Consider the following 17,152-nt stretch of genomic DNA (forward strand, 5'->3'; position numbering starts at 1 on the left):
TGGGAATGGATGTTAGGTGGCAACAAGCAGTACTGTTGACAAGTCAATAATCTTGACTCCACTCTTCACTTCCCAGCCTCTCCTCAACATATGGTCATCTGGGTTCTGGCCTTCACCTCCCAGTTGTATCATTCCCACCAAGGTCATCCTGTCGTAGCTCAATGCAAGTTGTCTCTTGCCCTTCTCGATCCCACTGTAGCAACTGACCCATTAGACCTCTCCCTCTCTCCCAACCCCAATAGCTAATCATCAAGACCTCTCACTTGTATGTCTTGAAACAATTGCCTCATCTTCCCACTACTTCCAGTCTTGCGCAACTAACATAGGCCAGGCCACCATCATCTCATGCGCAGCCTTAAAATTGGCCTGTTTACTTTTCCTGCCACCCACTTCCATTTCACGTCAACCCATTCTCCATCTCCAATCAGAATGATCTTTTAACAATGAAAGCTCAGCAATCAGTCAGTGAATGATTGAAATTCTTCAATGGCTTCTCAGTACTTTCCGGAAAAAGCACAAAGTTCTTTACTGGTTTGCAAGGTCCTGCAGAAACAGGCTTTGGTTACTTCTCCAGCTTCATCTCTTAAAAGAAGCCTGTATTCTCTCCTCACCTTTTTGCTCCAGGTATACTGAAGTACCACGTATGTATCTATTTCCCAGGTCCTCTTGTATCTCTGCTGGCTGTTACTATGTTTCAGGCATTATCCAAAGTCATTTTCACACATTGGAATTTTGTTCATTTATCTCTTTATTTTGGTCTTTATTTACTTACTTATTTATTATTTTTGATGAATAAAAATTTTATGGATTTGAGACTTACAATGTGATAGGTTGGTATATGCATACACTGTGAAGTGATAACCACAATGAAACGAGTTAACATATCCATCACCACCCATAGCTACTTTGTTTTTGTGGTGTGGTTAGAATGCTTGAGATCTGCTCTCTTAGTCAATTTCAAGTATACGATATGGTATTGTTAACTGTAGTCACCGTACTGTACGTTAGGTCGCTAGAACTTGTGCATCTTACAATGGAAAGTTTGTACGTTTTGATCAGTATCTCCCCCTTTTGCCCATCCTCCAGCCTCTGGTAACTACCCTTCAACTCTCTGTCTCTACAAGTTTAACTTTTCTTTAGACGAAGAGTTCACATGTGCATGAGATTATACAATATCTGTCTGTTTGCGTCTGACTAATTAATTTCACTTAGCATCATGTCCTCTGGGTTCACCCACGTTGTCAGAAATGGTAGAACTTCCTTCTTTCTTCTGGCCAGATACTATTCCACTGAATGCACAGGCCATTTTTCTTTATTTTGATGGGCACTTAAAGTTGCTTCCATATCTTGGCTACTGAATAATATTGCAATGAACATGGGAGTACAGATGTCTCATTGAGATAGTGATCTACACCCAGAAGTGGGATTGCTGGATCATCTGGTATTTCTATTTTTAACTTTTTGAGAACCTCCAAACTGTTTTCCACAATGGCTGTACCAATTTACATTCCTGGAAATAGTGCTTAAGGGTTCACTTTTCCTCCACATCCTTGCCCACAGTTGTTATCTTTTGACTTTTGGAGAATAGCCATCCTAACAAACAGGTGTGAGGTAATAGCTCATTGTGGTTTTGGTTTGCATTTCCCTGACAATTAGCGATGTTGAGCATCTTTTCTTATACCGGTTAGCCTTTTGTAGGTCTTCTTTGGAAAAAGTCTATTTGGGTCCTTGCCCACTTTTTCACCCTGTTATATGGTTTCTTTGCTGTTGACTTTGGGAAAATTGTAAGAGGAAACTTTATGTAAAATGGAAGTGTTGAATTACTCTATTGTATACCTGAAACGAATGCAACACTGTATGCTAATGAACTGGAAAGAAAATAAAACCTTAAAGAAAATGGAGTCAGGGGGCCAGAAGGGGGAAGCTCACAGGCTCTACCACGTGTCATTTCCTGCAGACCCACTGGAAGGAGACATATCTTGTAAGCTGACACTACTTCAGCTACTGCTATACTACCTCAGCAAGAGGAAGAAAGGTCTTTCTTCTTCCCTCATGATGGCCCAGCTGATGACGGTCACAACTTCAGCAATGAAAAGCCACTATACTTGGATCTCCCAGTTTACTCCAATGGACTTTTACTATATCATAGCCCTCCCAATTTCTTCCTTTCCTCTACAAAAGTGTTCCTCTCCTTTGTTCTCCAGACTTGCTATAGCTTCCTTCTCCCAAGGGGCAGTTCTCTGCTATTCCTAAATAAGCCATTTTCTTTTCCTGGTAACATAACTGGTAGTTTTATTTTTAAGGTTAACTATTCATGTGAACTCCTTATTTGTTTTGTAAATTAACTCTTTCTTGGAGATGGTCTGCAAATGTATTCTCCGATTCTGTAGGTTGCTTTTCCATTTTGTTGATGGTTTCCTTCCCTTTCCTTCCCTGTGCTTTTTAGTGTGATGTGGGCCCAATTGTTTATTTTTACTTTTACTGCGTATGCTTTTGGTGCCAATCCCAAAATCTCATTGCCTAGAGCATAGTCAAGGAGCTTTCCTCTTTGATTTTTCCTAGAAGTGTGATGGTTTCAGGTGTTACATTTAAGTCTTTAAGCCATTTTAAGTAGATTTTTGTGTATCATGTAAGGGAAGGGTTCACTTTCATTCTTTTGCATGTAGATATACAGTTTTCCCAACAGAATCTAATGAAGAGATAGATTGTCTCACATTCACCCATCGCTGGGGGGTCACCTTTGGGGAGTCCCCTTTGAATTTTTTTTTCAACGTTTATTTTATTTTTGGGACAGAGAGAGACAGAGCATGAACGGGGGAGGGGCAGAGAGAGAGGGACACACAGAATCGGAAACAGGCTCCAGGCTCCGAGGCATCAGCCCAGAGCCCGACTCGGGGCTCGAACTCACGGACCGCGAGATCGTGACCTGGCTGAAGTCGGACGCTTAACCGACTGCGCCACCCAGGCGCCCCTGGGGAGTCCCCTTTGTGGCAGCTCATTTCTGAGGTTCACAGACACCCATACTCACTAAGAAATAAACAGACACCACAAGCACAGAATCACACCCAGCCTCACCTGGGAACACAGGTATGGGGCTTATGGACAGATTCACACACAGACCCACACTGCAGACACGGCCAGTGACACCCCGAGGAGAACACACACCCCCCCCCCACACACACACCACACACACACCACACACGGTAAGACCCAAGGGGCAGCAAATTCACACACAGAACTAATATATACATGTACAAACCCAGACATACATAGAAACACCCATAGGGACACACATGCCCCCAGATATGTACATAATGGAAGGGGCTTTTGAAAAGCCATGGTCACGCGGGGTGTCCTTTGTGAGCTATCAGGGTCGAAGGCAGCTGATTGGTGGAGAGAGAGCATAAAGCGTCTGAATTGCTATGGCAATGCTCAAACAGGTGAAGACTTGGATGAAGAGAGATCTTCGTCTGCTCCACCTGCAACTGACAGTCTACTTAACTGGCTACTTGTGGCCTACTCATCTAGTGATTTACTGACCTGCTGAGCTACTGACTTGTCTGAACCCTCCTCCCTCCCTTCTTGTACTTGATCTGATCCGGGTTCTCTCCCTGACCCCCTTCTTCTCCTGCCACACCCCCCTCCCCAATCCCATCCCTATTTAAACCTCGCCCCCCCCACCCCACCCCCTTTCCCACCCCATCCCTTCCCCTCCCACCCCCACCACCTCCTCACCTCCATTTGCACCTCCTCTCTGGTGCCCAGGCGCCCCCTGAAAGGACCAGAATATGACGGTTCAGAAGCTATTTTTCTGTATGCTCTTACTCGGGTATCCCGGTTACCCCAACACAAATGTGAGTACACATCCGACATCAGTGACTTCTTCCTTTTGTATTTATTTATCTTTTTCAGACTGTGGTTAAAAACACAGCTTTTTCATGGAGTCCTTGATGAGAACTCAGTTCTTTTGGAAAACCCATTAAGTCAGGGCAAGGTTTCTCCACCAGCATGTAGGGGTTCTGGCCACACCTGTCCACATGAAGTTGTGGATCCTGTCTGGGCCACTTGGTCCAAAAAGAGTAGTGTTGACAGGATGGAAACCTGAGCTTCATAATGTCAAGAAAGAAGGACATGGGAAGATACTAAAAGCCACTGAGATCTTTGCCTTAAATAAGGGGCTCGTATGATGTTTGAATTATACTTCCTTAAAATCATTTTTAAAAATGTCAGAAACTCTATTGAATAAGATCCATTCAATAGTATTAATAGTATTTTATACTATTAGATGGCTCCTGGAAGCCCTGTCAAGATTCTTCTTCAAGCTTTGTAAGTTTAGAGTCCCTCTTATACGTAGTTAGTTTTCCTATCAGCACGTTGTTCACATTTGTGAAGTTTGGTAGCCCTGGGAACCGTGGTGTCCGAAGTGTTGGTGTTGGAAAGTGAAATGTCGTTTGTGCTCTGTGATTCCTGGTTTGTTCGCTTTTGGGAACTTGTGCATCAGCCCTCTCCCTCTGGTCTTAGAGGCTGCCCCCAAGGACTCTGTGTCCAACCAGGTAGCTGACAAGCTCAGTGTACATGAAGTGGCCTCAGCCTGCTTGGACATGTATAATAAGAAAATCACTAGGAGTGATGTGATCAGGAAGTGAATGCATTCTTGTCCTTTCTTTAGCCAACTATGTGCAGAGTGTTGATTTACCCAAAGCAAAAAGGGTCTTGAATGTCCTTAGGATTGTCCAACTATAAAGAAATACCTGGTTGCCAGTGTGAATGTTTCATTCTATCATTAAAAAGCAAAACCTGTACTCCCAAGACCCTGAGACAGAGACACAGGGGACACCCACAGAGAAAAGTAGATTTCTTGATATTGGCATGCACCAGATTCTTCGAGAGGGATCTGCAACGTCCCAAGTCAGGTACAACCTAAATTGAGGCAGAATCCTGTCACATGAATACCTCCAGGCACAACAGAATCTATTCTGTCTCTTTTGAGTCTACGAAGGAGGACATTTCTTGGTTCTGTTTATTGCAATTTCCCCCTTCTGCCTAGGCTGCATCTCATAGATCAGTTCAGCTCTCTCTCCCTCCCTCATCTCTGAATTCTTGCACAAACTAACTTGTCTTGCATTTCCTACCTCCACCTGGTCATGACCATTGTCTGTGGGAACCAAGTGTTACTGGCTCCCTTGGATCTAATCTAGTTAACGGTAACTAATCAAATCAGCATACAGATAGCTGGCAGAGGTATCAAGAGTGCCCAGGACTTAGGATGTTTACCATTCATGTCAAGATGGCCTCTGTCTTTTGATCCCCATGATCGCTGTGCTGACGGCCCCTGTTCTCTTGCAGACACTGGCCACTCAAAGACAGTGTACATTTCCCACCAGGACGCAATTTAGTGACCTCAGTTCTGAGAGCTGAAGATACAAATGGTACACATTTTGGAGGCTACTTTCTAGAGAGGTTTATTGGCACAAAATTAAAGTTTGGTATGTGAGTTAGTATGAATTGCATTGTGAGTGTATTTTCTCCTAAAGGACTGGTAAGTCTAGTTTTAGTAAAATCATATGTGTTCTGTTGTTTTGGTGACCATACCCAGGACTTTTGTGTTATTTAGAAAGTAATTTCCATAGTTGTTATTGATTGATTTAGTTGCAACACTATGAAATAGGAACTTGAATGTATTGTATTGGCTATTTGGAGATGTGTGTTCAAGTAACTTAAAACCTCATAGATTTCATCAAAATACACAAGATCACCTGATTATGCAAATCTTTATTTAATTCAGAAATCTGACAATTTGGGCTGTGATTCAGATTCAAAGTAAACCTTGAACGTAAAACCTTATGGGGAGCCTGGGTGGTTCAGTCAATTAAGCATCTGACTCTTGATTTTGGCTCAGGTTTGTGAGTTTGAGACCAGCATCAGGCTTTGTGCTAACAGCGTGGAGCCTGCTTTGGATTCTCTGTCTCCCTCTCTCTCATTCCTCCCCCGCTCTACTATCAAAAATAAATCAACATTAGAAAAAAGAAAACCTCAGTGTTTTTAGAAACTAAACAATAATGTAGAATTTATTTTTGTTGGAATAATCCCATATTAAGAGCAGCTGCACATCTCTCAGTTATATCCATATCTGTAAACATCTGTCTCTATAACAGTCTCATTTGAATCTCTAGTACATTTTTATTGTTACTTTCTCCCATCCTTCCGTAAATGTTGGTGTATGTTTGGAAATGTTCCAAAGGATTTTATCTAGGTACTTCATGAATGTACAACACAAGTCATTTACTTCTTGTCTACTAAAAGGGTAAGGAACAATGAAGCCATCACCACAGTAAGATCGTAAACACAATCATCACTCCTACAGGTTTGCCCCTGCTCCTTTGTAAGCCTTCTGTCCTCCCTCTCCTTCAGGAGGAGGCATTTGAGAGGTGTGCTTATAACCTCCTGGAGGCTGGTTGAAGGTTTATAAAAATGATTCTTGGTGACAGATGTTATAAATGTCTTTGCTATTCCTCATTATCTCAAATATTATTTCAGCTTGTCCATATTTTGGCTGACCATTTCCCTCTTGGCTCTCGTGTCTTCGGAACTCTGGGGAAGCTTGCCGTCATTACTGCCACCGTTGCAATTTGTGCATGTCTTATTTACCTCTGGAGAGTTGTCCTTGCTGTGAGTATACTAAAATACCTTAGAGATAGGCTTTTAAGCATAAGTAAGCAGAAGTTTTTTGGTAAGCACAAATTTTTTACTAGACCATTTGTATGCACTCAGTACTTCAAATTTCCCTTTAAGCACGGCGTTCATTGCATCCCACAAATTGTAGTCATTCCAACATTCATTATCATTTAGATGGACATATTTTTAAAATTCTGTGAAATGTCTCTTTGACCCTCTTCTTTTAGAATTTCTCTAGTCTATCTCTATTCTCTATCTTCTATTAGAATATCTCTCATATATTTTGTAGTTTTTCAGTTGTCTTTCTATTATTGATGTCTAGCTTACATATGTGTTCTGAGAACGCATTTTCTATGATTTTGTTGACTTCAAGTTAAGGTGTATTTTATGACCCTGAATATGGTCTGTGTCAGTGAATGTTCTATATGAGCTTGAGAAGAATGTGTATTTTTCTATTGTAGAAAGTGTTCTACAGATGGTCATGGATCTAGGTGATTGGTGATGCAGTTCAGTCCAACTGTGTTCTTATATTTGAATATCTTTATGCTCAATCTGTCAATGACTGATAGAGGGTGTTGAATTCTTTCAGCTGTAATAATGTATATGTCTACTTCTCCTATCAGTTGTATCAGTTTTTGCCTCATGTATTTTGGCACTCTGTTGTTAATGCATGTACATTAAGGATTATGTTTTCTTGGAGAATTAAGCCTTTATTATTGACCTCAGTATCTCCAATAATTTCCCTTATTTTGTACATGTTTTGAAGGACAATTTAATTGTTCACAGAATTCTAGGTGGATGGGTTCTTTTCTTTTAACAGCATAAACATTTCATTCTTCTTGATTGCATGGTTTCTGAATTCTGAGTATTTTTTGTCCTGGTTCCTCTTGGGTAAGGTGTTATTTCTTCCATCTCCCTGCGACTCCAGCCCCCAACACTACCCCTTTAGTTTCTTCCAAAATTCTTTGTTTTCAATTTTCTCTTGATTGAATAGTATATGTCTAGGGATAGTCTTGTGTTTTTTGGTTTTTTTTTGTTTTGTTTTGTTTTTGGTTTGGTTTGGTTTTTTTGGAGGGGGGTATTTATCCTGCTTGAAATTCTTTGAGTTTCCTGAATCTGTGGTTTATGACTATCATTAATTTTGGAAAATTCTCAGTCATTTTCACTTCAAACGTATAATAGGTATTCCCATTGTGTGTATGTTACACCTTTTGTCATTGTCACACTGGTCTTGGATTTTCTCTGTTGTATTTTTAATTTTTGTGTGTGCGTTTCTGTTTTGGGTGTTTCTACTTGACATTTCCTTCTGCTTGTTGAGTCTTTCCTCAGCTGTGCTGTGTGTGTTAATAAATCCAATGAAGCCATTCCTTATTTCTGCTATGATGTTTTGGATTTCTAGAAGTCCTTTTGGATCCTAGAGTTATCGTTTCTGTGCTCACATTCACCACCTCTTCTTGCATACTGACTACTTCTTCCATTAGAGTCATTATCCTATTAATCAGAGCGGTTTTACATTCCCAGCCTGATTATCCCACCATCTCTGCCATAGGAAGTGTGATTCTAATGCTTGCATTCTGCGTTCAAAATATGTGGTTTTTCCTTTTAGGGTACCTTGTTAACTTTTTTGGGAAGCTTGGGGTCACGTCCGTGTTTAAAAAAACTGAGGTGAAGGCTTTTAGTGTAAAGTTTTGTCTTTACCTAGGTTTTAGGCTGAGTTTACTCCCCTATGAGACAGGAAGGAGGAAGAGCACTGTAGTTGAGTATTTCCCTTCATCTGTATTGCTTGTCTTCAGAAAAACCCCATTAGGCTTTGGAGAAATAGTTTCTCTGGAGGGCAGGCCTTCTAAGCAAGAACAGAACAGCATGAGTTTATTTATAAGTGGCTGTTTTTCCTCTTTTCCTGCCAATTTAGAAATCTTTCCCTTCAAAAAGAAAATATGCATATTAAGTACTTGTAAGGCCATCTCTCTTTCCATTTCCCCTGCTTAGGAAAGGAAACATGTGACATTAAAGGACTATCCATGGTTTCCTGTTTGCCCTCCGTAGATACACTTTCCTATAACAACATTTTTATGACTCACTTTTTGATACCATGATGATATTCCAATATCCTGGCAAGATGTTGGGGCTCGCTTCAGCATCACATCATCATTCAAAACTTTCAAATAGGGATATACGTCCTACAGATCAAGAAAATGTGTCTTTACCTTTTGTTCAAGTAGAGTCTTGCCTAGATATTATTGAGCTATAATTCATCAGGGGATGACTTGGGTCTGGGTGTTACTGGACCACCCAGACCACGTTCTCCAGTCTCAGTGTCTTAGTAATGAACACTGATCGAAAGGGAAACAAAGCAGGTGGCGTTTATTAGAGATAGGTTGTATACAGCGGAGCCACCAAGAAAGAGGAATATCGCTCCCCAAAAGGGTGGTGTGCCAGGCTTATAGAGGCACTTTTCCAAAGGGTGAGGGGCTGGGAGTGGGGAAGCATCCTTCAGTCCCACAGTCATTATCTTATGGTTGTTACTTTTCAGTGGACACAAGACAATCACAGGATGTCTTTTTCCATGGTTGACGTGCTTTTAGTGCTCCTAGAAAATAGAAATCCTAGTGCAGTCAGGCTTTAAATTGTTATTTCTACTTTTGCCCAGACAACCATTACTCCCTAATACCTGTTCTCTCTTTGGTTCACTTTTCCAGAAGTCTCCAGTATGGAAACTGTTAACCCTTGCCTTAGACCAGTGCCTTTACAGGAATTAAGTTCCTCTTGCTTTTCTTATACCTTCTCAACGGGAGCCCTTTTTGCTTTGTTTTTGAAATGTTAGCCGTCATTTCTTTTGGTGCCTGTGCTTTTGCCCTAGCCATGTTCCACTCTCTTTCTCATCTGAGGATGTGTTTTTGGAAGACCCTCTGTTTTTAGTGATCTAGGAAAATCATAGCGCCTGACATGTTGTAATTGTTTATTGATTCGGAAAGCAGCCAACCCTGTGTAACATTTCAGAAAGCTTTCTAGAGAATGAAAGAAGCGTGTCTGCATACAAAGGTTTTCCTTTTCTTTCCTTGCCGCTTCCTTCCTCCTTCCCATCCCTTCCCTTTCCTTCTCGCCCCCCTACCGCCCCCCTCCATCTCTCTCTCTCTCTCTCTCTCTCTCTCTCTCTCTGTCTGTCTCTTTCTTCCTCTCTCCCTTTCTCTCTCTCTCTCTCTTTCTTTTTTTCTTTTTTTGGCATTTCAAATGATCCTGGGTTCTGGACTTCAGTGTGGATGTTGGGTTTGACTACAAGAGAAAAAAAATTGGACAAATATTTTATTTATGTATTTTTAAAACTGTCCGCATTATGCACTGACAGAATTGAATATTTTGATATTTATTTAATATAATGTAAATCTATCTTTTGGTCAAAATAAGCTCTGAATCTTTCTGCTTTTATCAGAAATGGTTTATAAAGAATCATGAACTAAATATGAAATTCTACTTTTTTATTATATTAATGTTATGAATTCATTATGCTGAACAAAATGATCATTGTAATTTCATTGGATGACATTTCAGTATTTTATCAGGAAGAATAAGTTTTTACTATTACTATGTTTTGACCTCAAACTTAATTTTGTTTCTTCCTCTCTCAGACAGAGCCTCCAGTATATCCAGGTAAGATTTTAGGTTTGAGTCGTCTTTGTAATTTTTTTTCATTACTCGTGTTTGGTGTGGGTTTTAATTTTTTAACTAGGGATAAATATGGTGACTTCTGATGTCTAATTGACTTGTTAACTCTTGAAAATCTTTCTCTTCCCTGTTAGAGGCTAAGTGACAATGTGGAGGGATTTGCCTCTCTTAAGACAAGAGACCAGGGGAGGAAAACATCACAGGAGGAAGGAGAACAGAATGAGTGTAATTTTGCATAGAAATGATTAGGACAGAAGTGATGATATGAGCCTGAGGTGTGGAGTGAGTACTTTGCCATGACCTGGCTTTTGGTGAAATGTGAAGATGAGAAAACCCTCTTTGAGTCTGTCAAGAAGCCTAAGCTTAGAGAAGAAGCCAGGTATTGCCAGGCAGCGTGTGTGTCACAGGAGAGGGTTAAACCAAGGTTTTGAGTCTGAGGTGGAGGGAGCCATTCATGCCAGGGGAAAAGTGAACTTGATGCCAATGGGGGGCAATCTATTCTGCACGGACCCCATGGACTGTGGTGATTCTGTGGTGCTGTCTGTTGAGAGGCAAGGTGGCTACCTGACACTTAACAAGCCCTCAAAGACTGGTTGGTGTTCATCACTGTAAATGCAGCGGTGGTGGTGATGAGAAGAGTGACCTCAGGGCATGAGAGCTCTCACATTGGGCCAATGTAAGAGGAGTTTGCACTTTGTGTCTGTTAGAGGAGTCAGTGTTCTAGAGCTTACACGTATAGGAATGTCAGTGAATGAGGTTTCTTGGGTTTAAAATGCTGCTGAAACTTGCTTTCTTCAGGCACAATGAGAAAGCTAAACAGTTAGTTACACCCATGTGTCAGATCATGTGCCTGTGCTGCTAATACAGTGGGATTATTCGATGTCACTGGTTTGGTAACAACCTTAAAAATTGTTTTATCTCCTTTTAGTTAATTTACAGCAAAAAACTGCAAAGATCAACACGTTGGAGAAAGAAACCACAGAGCTGGCTGAAGCAATATCCATGTGGGAACAGAAGGTAGCATTGCCCTTTCAAATATTTCTTGTGACTTCATTTTGATTAGTTTTACCTCTTGTAGTTCATCCTACTGACCTATTTCATGTGTTCTATACATACTTCCAATTCAAGACAAGCTTCACAAATGTAATAAAAAACTACCTTTTTATTTGTGAAAGGAGTCACACATCAGACATAGGCTTATCTACCACGATGCTATTTTTGAATTCTGATTCCTTTTTCATATGTTTTGTATATACATCAATGAATTAAAGATACATCTTCAAGAAGCGAAGAGAGAAAGTAACATTCACTCTGCTGAAGCTCTTAAGTTGAAAGTAAGAATCCTTTCTTTGCCTAGATTGCGTTCTAAAAACACAAGTAAAATTAAGGAATTGTTATGACTCATTCAACATGTTCTGTTGAAGGAGAACATCAAAAAAGTTGAGCACTTCAATAAAATTTTAAATGACACCCTTCAAAGTGCACATGTTACCTTGCAATCAGAAAGAGAGAGAGAGAGGAATGTTAAGAATCAGGAAGTGCTAAGAGTTGGCTGCTTTTACTGTAATTTGACTTTGGAGGCTTTTTGTTCATTGGGTGAGGTGAGCATAGCATATTCGCTTGCTGTTTACCATAGTAGAGAGTGGGCCTCTGGGAGACAAACCTCCATCTGCACAGCTGGCATTTCACTAGGACCACCATGAGGAGTTTGCTATTTCAAGGACTAGGAAGTATCTTTTATTTTCACAACTAGGTCATTACCACATCATTCAGACCTGCCCTCCAAGATATGGAGAAAATCCCCCAAGATAGTTGAGAGATGAAGGGCAATAGCAAATTGTATACTGCCTTCTTCTCTTAATGCTCAACAATGTTCAGTGTGCATAGAGGAATATTCTCCTAAGAAAACCATTTGTGAGCCCTTTGCCTGGAACTATTTTCCATGTTCTTTGCCTTCTCCTTGTTGTATTTATGCCCCAGGATCTTTCTTTGTTGCCATGCACAGTCCTGTTGCACTCACATTGTTGTGCGATCATTATTTCTTGAATGTATTTTCTCATATCTGTCCTAAAGTCAGAAGATGCAAACAGTCAATTGGAGGAACTGAGAGCCTGGAGGTCCCATAACCGTGCACTGGAAGGTATGTTGTCTGTTGGGGAGAAATCCCCATATGGTGGCAAAGACTTTGCACTGGGAAGGGAAAGAATGCCTTCTTGCCTTCACACTAGTTGCCCTTTTCCTGTCACCCCAAAACCAAGTCTCAGGTCATATGCACATGCACAAAATAACCATTTTTTTACAGCAAGGATAAAGACTGTGGAAGACATTCTTAATGCTTTGAGTTCTATTAAAGCAATCAGGGAAGAAACAGCCAAAAGGCTGAAGGAGAGAGGAGACGTCCTTGATAAATTCTATGAAGAAAGAAAAACGGCTACAGCAAAGTAAGACGTTCATGTGATAATGGTCCCGAGTACTGTTGTATGAATGAATGTGGTGGCCGCTATAGATAAACATATTTCTTCTAGAATTGGATCCAGAGTAATTTTGCCAAATGCATTCAGGAGAATTGTGCCTGCCCTTCCTACCTGGCTTCCTATAACCTGCATTTTCCTCTCTGTCCTTAGTGCTTGTTACACATTCTTGTGTCATGTACTTGGGGTAGAAGAGGGAAGATACTGGCATTAAACACACTGATGACAGGATCCCCTCTGGATCCATTTACATTGGCCTATACGTTTCAATCCCATCCCATTGTCTTATCAGCCGGGAATTAGGTCATCTTTGTTCAGCACCAGACTTGGGTCAAAAATATTTAGGGAAAACATTGACTTATCTTGCTGCAGAAACCATGGGAGTTTCTTTCTAGACTGTGGGTTGGGATGGCATCAGGACTGCATCTCTTCATCCAGTCTGCAAGTGAGCCTCGTATGAAGTGTGTCTTCATGGGTTCATTAGAAATTTGGTGCACCAGGTGCATGTTTCTTCTTTGGTCCAGTATTTCCTTTTGTTCTCAGGAGGAGGGCCTTTAGAGACCTTATTCACATTGAAAAGGAAATGCTTCCTTGTCTTCCCTGGAGACTCAGCTTCTGTTAGTCCTTTCCACACCCGGGGTGGAGCCTGCTCTGTCTCACTGGCATGTTGTTTTTGTTAATGTGTAAGCTCTTTGTGGGAGCAGGTACAGCACCCTGACCACCTTTCTATCTTCACCCCCTTACAACAGAGCCTCTACGTTACAGCCACCCCAGAAAGCATTTGCTGAAGGACTACCTGTGAGACCAGAGGGAAATGCATGTACCTTTCTCTGTCTAGTGCTTTTGTGTCCATTACTAACAGTCTTTCAATTTTGCATGTGATTCTTGAGTACATCCGGTGCCAAGTTGAAACCCTTTAAAGCAACACCATGGACAAAATAGTCTGAGGGCAACACAGCAAACCAGCCTTTCTAAGCATTTCCCTTTGCTGCCTTCACTGTCAATGAACTGAGTCTTGTTCAAGTAGACTGACTCCATGAAGTTGATAGTTTTCCATCTGAAATCTGTTTCCTGAAGATAACAGCCTGACTGTGGGACAGTTCACACCATGTTATATTTCAGCATATATTGCCACTCTAAGATTGGCCTTTCCCTCCACCAGGATCTTTGAAAGAGTGGGCAGGGGTTGCACTCCTGAACCTTAGTGGTGTATGGGAGTGATTTGCAATGCTGGTGAAGCCATATCCTGGAAGGCTGTCTTTCATGCTCAGTGTCTGTGTCAGGGTACAACTTCTGGACTGAGATTCAGTGCACTGCCCCATGGAGGTGTAAGGCAATGATGATCCCCTGCCTCACCCTAATGGGTACAGTTGGTCAGGCACAGGTTTTCACACTGACCTGAAATAGGCCTTCTCCATCTCAAACAAAAGACCAACTCTGGGAAGGCACAAGGTGCAATGTTATTTGATGACTTGACGATGAAGGAGTAGAAGCAGAGAACTAGAAAGGCGGCTCTGATTGTAGGCGACTTGGCAGCAGACGGAGGTTGAATTTTCTTTAACATTAAATGGGGTCTTCATTTCTCTGACTGTGTTGTCAGTCTGTGCATCGTTGGGGGAGGGGATAGGGATATTTGAATCTAGGCTTTAAGAGAGCTGAGAAGGAAAAAGGCAGAATTTCTGGACCTTGGCTACTGGACTGTGTATATATCTTTCCCATCTTAGGAATCTGGATATGACAAACTGTGAACTAGTGGCAATGAAGAATCAGATGGTAACTGCAGAGGAAAATCTGAAAATAGCTACAAGGGACATACACAAGTGCAAGTGAGTTCAGATACTAATTAGCAGCGGCTCATGAAACCCCTGTTCGTTTCTTAGTTCTAACCTTTGTACAATGGGTAGACTCCATGAATATAGTAATACAAACACAAATTCAGAGGACATATCCGTAGAGAATTAACAGATAGGGAAAGATAAGTATTAGAAAGAATAAGACAATTAAGCTACTAAACATTTCTGGGTCTCCAGCATTGACCTGCCCATGTAGAAACTTCATCCATGCCAACGTTCCTGAGGGGTGGTGTCAGTTGTCATAATCTATAGGAAAGCAGTGTGTCATAGGATGAAATCATATCCATCAACAAGGTAGTACCATCTGATGGTCGTGGTCTTTGCAACCCTAGGAAACCTGGTGAGTACACAAGTTAAAGGAGAATAGAACTTTATGTTGGCTTTATGATGAAAGTCACTTGTCACATGATGAATTAGGGCAAGATTGCAAATGGAAAAGAATTCTATGACCTCTGAACCCTACGGGCATGGAATAATGAGTAAGGAGAGGATGGAACAATAGCTTTGGTTCTGTACATTTATAATTGTGTGAAAAGTGTTTCATGTGAAAGGATAAATTGTATTGGGGGAAGATATGAGGATGACGGGAACATGAGCAGATTATTTATAATCCTACCTCATATTAGGCCTTATTTGACGAAAACAATTGTATCTCACAGACAGCAAATAAAACAAACACGAGAACAGCTGCAGAAGGCAGAACTCACCTTCACACACCAGGTAACGTGAGTTCTGCCTGACATAGTGAACCCTTAGTACCTCATGTGGTTGAGTGTAGTGGCCCTTGGAATTCCTAAACACGGACTTTTCATTGTTGCTTTTTCAGGTCGCAGTTTATGAGCGTAATGCTCAGCACAACTGGGTAAGTGTTTTCTTTTTTCCTCCTCTCTCTGTTTGGTTCCCACTCTGGCACGACTGAAGGTGGATATGTTTTTCTCCCCTAGATCAAGACTCGGATCTGGGAGACGAAAATGGTGGAGCAGAGCCGAGAGGTCGCCCGCTTGAAACACAGGTGTGGGAGCGTGACATGAGTTTTTATGGGTGTTTTGAGGGATGACAGCTGTGCTGTTTAGTGTCTAGTCAGAGGACGTGGCGTTGCAACTCTGATAGAAGTCCATTCTTTTTCTGTATCCAAGACTGGATGAGATGGAAGGAAAGAGGCTGCTTGAGGGATACAGGAGGCGGAGACCAATGCCTGGAAGTCCAGAGATGCAGAACCCTGCGAGGAGAGGTAAAAGGGATGTGGTGATGTGCAGCAGCCTAATTTCTGCGGCAAAGCCTTCTCCTGTGGGTGATCATCGTGTGTCCTGGACAGAACAGCAAACACTAAGGACAGCAGGTGGTCTGAAGGGGTGACAGAAGGGTGTTCTCCTCTGGTACTACAAGCAGTGAGGCACTTGTCCCTGTGACTGGTGGAGCTCATGCCCCTCCTCTGGCTGTGACCCTCCCACCTCCTCTAGCATCCCCCTGTCTGAAGAGCTTGGAAAGGATGACAGGACAGGGGCCTCATCCTTCTTCCCACCCGGACTCAATGTGAAGACTTTAGTTTATTTGAGGAGAAGGTCATTTATTGACTATTTTTATTGTTCCTTTATTTTTATTGTTGTGAACTGTAGACCTACATTTCTGAATCCAAGCTCCAAATAGCTTCGTCCTCTGATGTTATCAGTGCAACTCTGCGGCTTCACTGCTAAACACCCATAGTTTTCCTTTACTCATTAATATAATATCAGTCAAGTTCAGTTCCATTCAGAAATAGTTACATAATACCAGCTCCCATGTGGAAGGCAGCTTATAGATAAGCTGAAAGACTGAACAATCTGCCTGGAGTCAGAAGAAACACACCCATGCTCTTCTGTGGAGGGTTTTTTGATGTTATCCACCAACTGACGCTCTCATTTTAATTTTTATCTGAAATGAGATGCTGAGTTATTACCCCTCATGTGTATTGAGAAATGGCTGTTTTGGTGACGATTTCCTGATTTCACTTTGAGCTGCCCTGTTGAAAGTTATTTGACTAATTATGAAGAACATGAGCCAGGACCCTATGGTTTCTTCATTAAGATATGATGGGATGGATTTCCCCTTATCACTGGGGTGAACTGAGGCTTGTGGGTTACTCTCTGCCTCTCCTCCTGGTCCTGAGTGTGGGCAAGAGTTTAACACGTCACAAAATGTGGTGTTTGGGTGAATTCTTCACAGTCTACTAAAATCAGAGTAAACCTCTATCCCTTTCAGAGCCTTTAGACGAAGCCGATGTCACTCCCATGAGTCACAACTACAAGCAGTCTACCAACAATGCCGAGAAGGACAAGGTAAATGCTGGGGCCATTTTCAGTTGTAGGTCTGTCAGGAAACCCTCATTTGTGCCACAGCATGCTCTGCGGCCTTATCCCTGTTTTCTGTGTTGTGTGATATGTCTGCCTGTTTATCTTTTCCAAAGGCACAGCCTTAACCCAAGAGTCTACAGGCTTCTGTCTTTTCAGCCTG

At 41.7% G+C, this 17,152-nt stretch overlaps 1 protein-coding gene across 3 annotated transcripts in view; it reads left to right on the top strand.

The window, feature by feature from the left end:
• The first annotated feature begins 3,704 nt into the window (after positions 1 to 3,704).
• LOC122478350 (transport and Golgi organization protein 1 homolog) overlaps positions 3,705 to 17,152 on the top strand; it is a 98,298-nt gene continuing 84,850 nt past the window's right edge. For 2 of the 3 annotated variants that reach the window (XM_043571985.1, XM_043571990.1), the window contains exons 1-13: positions 3,705 to 3,854; positions 6,538 to 6,669; positions 10,302 to 10,323; positions 11,267 to 11,355; positions 11,610 to 11,672; positions 12,412 to 12,478; positions 12,641 to 12,779; positions 14,534 to 14,635; positions 15,322 to 15,382; positions 15,489 to 15,524; positions 15,607 to 15,674; positions 15,799 to 15,893; positions 16,901 to 16,977. In XM_043571985.1, coding sequence (XP_043427920.1) covers positions 3,789 to 3,854; positions 6,538 to 6,669; positions 10,302 to 10,323; positions 11,267 to 11,355; positions 11,610 to 11,672; positions 12,412 to 12,478; positions 12,641 to 12,779; positions 14,534 to 14,635; positions 15,322 to 15,382; positions 15,489 to 15,524; positions 15,607 to 15,674; positions 15,799 to 15,893; positions 16,901 to 16,977 — 1,017 coding nt within the window. In that variant the 5' untranslated portion in view covers positions 3,705 to 3,788. The remainder of the gene's footprint in view (positions 3,855 to 6,537; positions 6,670 to 10,301; positions 10,324 to 11,266; positions 11,356 to 11,609; positions 11,673 to 12,411; positions 12,479 to 12,640; positions 12,780 to 14,533; positions 14,636 to 15,321; positions 15,383 to 15,488; positions 15,525 to 15,606; positions 15,675 to 15,798; positions 15,894 to 16,900; positions 16,978 to 17,152) is intronic. The other variant, XM_043571986.1, reaches the window with a different exon arrangement.

This window comes from Prionailurus bengalensis, unplaced genomic scaffold, assembly GCF_016509475.1.
Source record: "Prionailurus bengalensis isolate Pbe53 unplaced genomic scaffold, Fcat_Pben_1.1_paternal_pri Un_scaffold_53, whole genome shotgun sequence".
NCBI lineage: Eukaryota > Metazoa > Chordata > Mammalia > Carnivora > Felidae > Prionailurus > Prionailurus bengalensis.